This window comes from Elephantulus edwardii, unplaced genomic scaffold (genome assembly GCF_000299155.1).
Source record: "Elephantulus edwardii isolate Elephantulus edwardi_28Jun2011 unplaced genomic scaffold, EleEdw1.0 scaffold00036, whole genome shotgun sequence".
Classification (NCBI taxonomy): domain Eukaryota; kingdom Metazoa; phylum Chordata; class Mammalia; order Macroscelidea; family Macroscelididae; genus Elephantulus; species Elephantulus edwardii.
In genome coordinates, this window is record NW_006399786.1 from 15,829,590 (window position 1) to 15,837,526 (window position 7,937).

Sequence of the window (7,937 nt, forward strand, 5' to 3'; positions counted from 1 at the left end):
GCGGCTTTGTTTGCAATAGCAAAGAGCTGGAAACAATCCAAGTGCCCATCAACAAATGGATGGATAGAGAAGGTATGGTACATTCACACAATGGAATACTACGCTGCATTGAAAAACAAGGAATTTATGAATTACTATACAAAATGGGTGACCCTGGAGGACATTATGCTGAGTGAAACATCTCAGTCACAAAAATACTGCATAATGCCATTGATTTAAAACAGTACTGACATGGGGGCTGGAGAGAAACTAAGAGGGGATAAATAATCTACGCAGTATTGACACAGATGAGGGAGAGAACTGTATAAAAGAAATATGTAATTAGGTATTATTGGCAAAACAAGAGTCCAGAATAAGCTGCATAGGAAAATGGTCTGGGGTGGGGGGGAACTATGTAACAATGAAAGGACTTTTTTCCCCAAGAAAAAAGCAACCTGGGGGTGGGGGAAGGGGGCAGGGAGAAAAATGTGCAACAGTGAATGGTTGGAAGCCCAAGTTCTTGATAAACTTTCATTAAAATATAATTTAAAAATAATATAAAAGAAATATGCTTATTCATTTCATTCATTTTTTTCAATTCAGTTTTATGTGAAAGCCACTAAGTTGTATTTTAACACACTGTATTTTGTGGCTAAAGGTTTTTTCCAAACAGGTTTGCAGCAAGAATAGTTATGCGGTTGTTATGTGTCATCAGGTCACCTGTGATTCATAGATACCTCCGAGCCCTATTCTATCCTGACCTAGTCTCACTGACTCCAATACACACACTCCATTTCCCCAGTTACTGTCAGTCCATCTCATTTGGGGTCTTCCTTTCCTATGCTGTCCCTCCAGAGCTTCAAAATCCTTGCCTCCAAGGAGAAAATTGGTTTTGCCCTCTCCAGGACAGACCTGTTACTTCTCTTGGCAGTCCATGCTAAGTTCAATGCTGTTCTCCAGCACCACAACTTAAAGGCATTTGGATAGCTATAGCATAATTACAAGGTAAGGCTAACAGCAGTTTGTTGTTGTGTGCCGAGTTGCTTTCATAGCGACCCTATGTACAACAGTCCTAAACCCTGATCTATCCCTAGTATTTGCCTTTAGTCTAAAACTAAAGAGGAAGCCTCTAAGGAGGTAGTGTCCAAAGGAAGGAGAGAATGAAAAAACATTTGAGGACCTGGTTAGCAGACACTATAGCCATGAGAAGAGACAGTGGGAGTTTGGGGAGGGAGATGTCAGTACTGTAAGGCACACCTAGGGCACAGGAAATGCTCTAGGTTGCTGTGGTGTAAAGGCTTTATTATTAAAAATGGCTTCCTATCCATTAAGTTTTGTCCTCTGGATAGGCAGGATTATACAAAAAGGGTGTGTTATTCTACCCACAAGGTGATTAGCTAGTATTGCCATTACATTGTATAGATTCGGTGGCAGAATCTGGTAATCTCCACCACCAGCAAAAGAAACACAGAGAATGCAGTGCAAGTCCTTCAGGTCCAAAGATTCCTACAACTCTCAGATAGGGAAGCGGCCATAGCAGAGAAACAGAGAGCTGGTAAGAGACAGTGCTGTCCTCAGGACTGCTACATCACGGAACCAGAGCTAGATGACTTTGCCCAAGTTTGTTGGAGTACAGAGAGAGGAAGCCATAATTGGCAGGATTAGGAGAACTTTGTAACACTGGTCTAAAACTGCAAGGCTGAAGGATTTGGGAGTACTCTTTGAAAGCTGTCCGGTGAAATTGTATCCTGTTTGTCAACCTGAATTTATAACCTGTTAACTTCCCTTATAAAGCCCATAATCATGAGTATGGTTTGATGTAGTCTGTGCAGTTATTACATCATATTTCAGACACGGTAGGGCAGTATGTTTGGTGTTGGAGTTGGTAGTAGGCAGGTGAGCATGGGGAACATGTCTGACTTCATGGGAATTGGTTTTACACATTGGTGATGGGGGCTGTTCTACTTTGTAGAACTAGTAGAGGTCAGATATGGCTGTCCTCACACTGTCCTTGCTATTTTTAGTGTTGAATTTATAAAATCTAGAGAGATAGGATCATGGGAAGTAGTGGGGCAACTCACAGTCACAGAAACCAAAGTATGAATTTAAAAATGAAATTCAAACAGTTGCCAACATTTTGACCTTGTACTTTTCAAAACATGTATGACTTCTGAATGCTTCAAGTTCTAAATCTTGGGTTTAATAGATTTCTTGAATTCATAAGTCATATTTTTATAATAGTCTAAATAACAAATATTCATAGAAAACAAGAACAGATTATCCTTGACTATAATCATAACTCATTTTATGGAACTTTCATCTCACATACTTAGAGCAGGTTATCAGGAAGAGAGGGGTCAGAGAATGAAATGAAGACCCTCACCAAGATGCACTGACACAGTGACTTTAACAGTAGGCTCAAGCATGTCAAGGATGATGAGCATGGCACAGGATACGGTACGGTTCACTCAAAAGTGATGCCTCTCTAGCAATTTGAAGTCACCAGCTGCTCTGAGGGAGAAAGATGGGCACTCACCTCCTGTGCGATTTACAGCCTCTGGAAACCCACAGAAGAGTTAGCTAGGAGTCGGTTCCCACTCCATGGCAGTGAGTTCAAGGTTTTTTTAATTTGATATCGATTTATGATCAAAGTTTTAAAAGTGACTGAAAAATGCTAGAAGAAAACATTTCGCCCATTCTATTTCCACATAAATAATTAGCCTGAAAAGAAGGGAATTTGTGTTTTCTGCTTTACTCATAACACCTAAAGAGCCAAGCCTAGAATAGAGCAAGTACGTACGGTTGTTGAGTAATGAGGCACGGATGTATACCTTTATTACTTAACCTGGGGGAAGTGAGGAATCTTCAAGTCACAACACACAGAGAACAGATGGCAAATTGTATTTTTTTTTTAATTGTAAAAACAGAGCCAAGAAAGATTGACAATGCAAATGTTATTTTGGAACATTTCTCCTTGGTTTCTGAATTTGCTAAAAGTTCCTTCTCAGCAAGTCCCCATTCTCAGGTCTCATAATCCTTTCTAGATATGTTGACTGATTCTATGTATACATAACTTAGAAGTTAAAGTCCATTTGATTGATAAAAACTAAAAACTAGCCCTGTTGTGCTTTTCTTTCACATTTTCTACAGGAAGATTTGTGTGTCTCATATACTTTGAAGATTGAACAGTAGTGTAAAACTAGTGCCTTAAATTAAAATACCAAAGAGTCTTTGATCACAGGTTATTCAATCAAACCTCTCATGACATTTGCAATATATCCCTATTTGAAGATTAAAACAAAATACAATTTACAACTTTAGATTGATTTATCATATTTCAAAGACTTTAATTATTTGCAGCATACAAATGAGGAGTAGTGCAAAATGCATCAAGTTTTATGATAAATATACTTTCAACCTAATGGGTGCCTCAAAAGCAAAGAGTGAAAAATTACCACTTCTCAAAAGCAATCTTGTTGGGCTCAACAAGTTCACAATTTAAAAACTGCTATTCTATTTCCATAGATTGCAAAAAGATTTCACAAACAGATTCAACATGAAACTGTTTTACAAAAATAGAAATACTGTTTGGGACTTTACAAAACTTTATAAAATATAACACTATATTTGTAAATGAAAGATAGCTTCATACAGAAATAAACAATACTTCCAATAGATATGAAATGTAGTCAAGCTTAAATTTCTAAAGACATTTTCTATTTGACCACTGTTTCTTTCAAATCTTTAAGCATATGTTGTGCTCTACTGTTAGATTATTGCTTTAAGACAGAGTTAATTTTCAAGGGTATTACAAAAAGATTTTTTCCATTCCAGAAACAATGTTAAAGCAGATGAATATAAATGGTCTTATTAAAAGTAGAAACTAATGCAATATGACAATTCAGTATTATTTGATAATTTCAAACCAAATTCCTAAAATTTACAACCTATTATTAATTTAAACTATGTATCTGACAATCATAGTTTGGTACTTATAAAATGTAAAAATATAACTATTTTATGGAAAAATATTTATGAAGATATTTCTAAATTTAGTTATTTTTTGCTGTCCAGAATTACACCCAATCAAAAACATTCATTTTATAAACTCAGGAGCACCAGCATAGTTTTTAAACAAATTAAAATGTGAGAAAGTAGGGACTCATTTCATGTTAACAGTGCTATTAAGATAAGGCACCAATTGGTATGTGAAAAATCAAAGTATCACCAAATTATACATTTTTGTTACTGGTATCTTAACCATTATATCAGAAGGTTAGAAAAAAGCTAACATTATTGTTAGTCATATTATATTCCTTTTATCATTATTTTTTGCTTTCGTTTTCCACATAACAAAAATTAAAAATGCAGTACATAATCTGTTAAGTAAGAAGCATATCCAACCTTCAAAAATACTCTAAAAATAAACAAGAACAGAAGGTCAAAACTTCATCTGATCTATTTGCAACAGTCTCTATAGAAAGGGTGGGGAGGACTTGCTTTCTAAAGAACATAATGAGGCACCTAGGTCAAAAATTTCTCAGGCAAATTCATGGCTACAGCAAAATTGAGATAGCACTCAGAATTTTACATTTTTTTCTTCTCCAAAGCTGACTGAGTTCTTAGATAGTCACATCCAATTAAATATTTCAAAATGTGTCCTTAGTCGCTGCTATCATCATCATCTTCATCATCAGACACATCATTTAAAGGAGACTTCAATGACTGACTGTAAGAGTCTGATCTGTTAGGCTGGCACGCAGCCATGTCCCCGGCAGAAAGCAGGTCATAGCAGAAGTCACAAATTCGCACAGGCTTGGAGGACTGGCTGGGAAGAAGAAATCTCTTTTCAGAGCAGGGCCCACAAACAACAAAACCACACTTGCGGCAATGGTGACGCCGATTCACAGGTGTAAATTTTGCTTTCTGACAACGCATACACACAGTTGCTTCAGAGTCAGGAACCCAGACAGCCGCATGTTCATTACTGGGTGTCTTCCCACTTTTGGAGAGTAAATCAGTAACACACTTATTAATATGATTCATCCATTCTGACTTCTCAGTGGCAGTGGCGGCATACACGGCAAATGATTTTGTTGGTGTCTTGATAAGCCATCCGTTTCTCAGGTCGCCCTCATCTTTGATGGAATCAATAGTGACATTTTCCAGGGGAATAATATGTTGCTTGTTGTATTTTTTCTTCTGGATAACAATGTTGCCATATACAAGAATATCATTAAACAAGAAAAATTGCCTTGCTTTAGGCTTTTTCCTGCACAACTTAGTCAACACTCCTTCTCCAATAAGAACTCGTCCAGGTATTGTCAAGGGTTGGCCAGCAGCTCCAAAACAGTTTTCCACTATACTAATGCGTCTAGTGTTTGCTTCACTGTTTGCCAAGCGATCCACCATCTTTTCCTAATAGCCTTAAGGAAAAAAGAAAAAATAAATCAGCACATGGAAATTATAAACTCGTATAAATTTTAAAATTAGACAGCCCAAATTTAGGGATGCTTTGGTGGCATGGTGGCCAAAAAACTGTGCTGCAATCCCAGAAGGTTCGAGGCCCTCAGGTCCTCTGCAGGAGAAGGATGAGCAATTTCCCCCCATGCGATTAACCACCTCTGAAAAATTGCTGGATTGCTTCGATACACAAGAACAATAACATAGTCCATGTTTAATCTAACAAGTCATTGCTTTCACACAAATGTAAAACATTGTCTTCTCTATGATAATAACTAAACACAACAAAAGGCCTGATATATATATCTTTGTATAATCTCAAGGAAAGAGCTATTTTATTTTTCAAAAGGCTAACAAGAATTGCTTTGAGCTATGGCTTTAATCCTCTGCCCTGGACAACTGCAGCTGTGTTCTAACATGCCCTCTTGTCTTCAGTTTGGGTTCCTAAATCATTTAGGCCATAAACTATAAAATACAAATCTGACCCTGCAATTGCTCAAAATAACTCCCCATAAAATAACTTATAGAGGCTCTTGAACATGGCATTGCAGGCCCTGTATGGCCTGTTTCCAAGCTTCACCATAAGTCAGTCCTTACTTTTAAACTTATATTCTAAGAATAACCTATTACTTGTCCAAGCCCATGACTTCTCAATTATTGTTTCCTTTGCTATTTCCATACCTACCTGTTGGTTATCCCTCAGGACTCAGTTCAGATCTCAAGAAAGCCTTCCTTAAACTCCTGTACTAGATTAAAAACCTTTTATGTTCCTCATGTTTCACAGCTTCACTCTTACCAACACAGCAGTGAACCCTAACAAGCAGATACGCATCTCTGCAATCTGATACACATCTATGAAACAGAAACATTGTCTACCACAGCAAAAGTGCTCAAAAATGGTGACAAGAGCTTTTAATGCAATCTACACAATCATGGATTTACTCTCTGGACTTGATACTGAAGTCCCTCAAGTTCCAGAGTTGCAACCTACTATACATCTAATAACAATATTAAGCAGCCCTGGAGGGGCCACTGGTGGCATAGTTTGTAGAGAGTTGCACCACAAACTCAAAGGTGAGCCTTCCCTGGCTGTCCCAATCTACCAGCAGCTCCAAGGAAAAAGCTGGGCAATTTCCTCTCATGCAATTTACAGCCTCTGAAAACCCAACAGAGGATCATCTACACTCAGTTCCGACCTGATAGCAATGCCCTGGCAGTGCAACAGTTAAATTGAAATGCTCATCTGCTAACCTAAAGGTTGGTAGTTCAGATCCATCCAGCACCTCCACAGGAGAAAGACTTGGTAATCTACTCCCATAAAAATGATAGCCCAGAAAACGCTATGTGACAGTTCTAGTCTTGTCATGGGACATCGTAATGAGTCGAAAAATCAACTCATCCACACCTAATACTACTACTACTAAACTATGTTAAAAAAGAAAAGGATTTGAGAAGGGAAATACTTGAAATTTCAAGAATAATAATAAAATCAAAGTTCCAGTAATCAATCCACTAACTGATCAGAGTGTAACATTTCCTTCTTTATAAAAAGACACTCAAAATCCCATTATATCTGAATTCTATATCCTCTCAATCCTAGAGTCTTAAAACCTGCAAAAAGTTATCAAGAATTAAAATGACTAGGCAAGGCATCTGTGACGGTTTACTCTTTCAAATTAGGCTAACCTATCAATTAAAAATCTGTCCTAAATATAGAAGGTGCCCTGGTAGTGTATTTATTTTGTCAATCCCTCATCTAAGGTGGGGGCAAAACACTAAAAATACAGGCAAAATCTTTGCATTCAAACCTTACATGCCTATTGAGAAGAAAGAGTAAAGAGGAAAACAAAACAAAAGGAAAAAAGGCTAGTAACTCAAGTTATCATTTTTGGAAAGCTCAACTGAGTTAATCAGAATGGACAGGCAGGGAAAGGTTTCTTAAAGTTCTGTCCTTTCAGCTGACAAGGAAGCAGACATGCAAGAAGCCAGGGTGATATGAGGATTAAACACTGGACTATCTTCTACTGAGGTCACTGGCTCAGTCATTCCACAGGAGAAAGATGAGGCTGCCTGCGTCTATAAAGGTTGATACCCTTAAAACGTATGTGGCAGCTCTACTCAGTTCTATAGGGTACCCAACTATGAACTGAAATCAACAGCAGTGAATTTGGGGGTTTCTGTGTGTTTAGATAGGAAGGGAAAAGGAAAGGAAGAATATTTCATTTCAATTATAAAAGTCTTAAGGCCAGAGGAAGGACTTAGCACTTTCCGATAACTGAAAGTATATTTTTATCCCCATATGAAGAAATTGAACAATTTGCACATGTTATGTGCTATTGAGTTAAGTACAACTCATAGTGACACGATGAACAATGGATCTGAAACCTGTGCTATCCTGTGCCATCCTCCATAATCAGTTCATACACAGTGCAATGTAAGTTCCAGTCTCTTCTGACATCCATTTTGGTCTTTTCTTCCCCCCGTCTTTGTAATGA

General features: G+C 37.6%; 1 protein-coding gene across 1 annotated transcript; it reads right to left on the reverse strand.

Annotated features, from left to right (window-relative positions):
* Window positions 1-4,641: 4,641 nt before the first annotated feature.
* Window positions 4,642-5,391, reverse strand: PLEKHF2 (pleckstrin homology domain containing, family F (with FYVE domain) member 2). The gene has a single exon (XM_006884575.1). The coding sequence runs from the start codon at window positions 5,389-5,391 to the stop codon at window positions 4,642-4,644; it is 750 nt and encodes a 249-aa protein (XP_006884637.1).
* Window positions 5,392-7,937: the final 2,546 nt, after the last annotated feature.

Coding starts and splice junctions, on each gene's coding strand:
- PLEKHF2 (XM_006884575.1), bottom strand. CDS start 5,391: ATGGTGGATCGCTTGGCAAACAGTGAAGCAAACACTAGACGCATTAGT.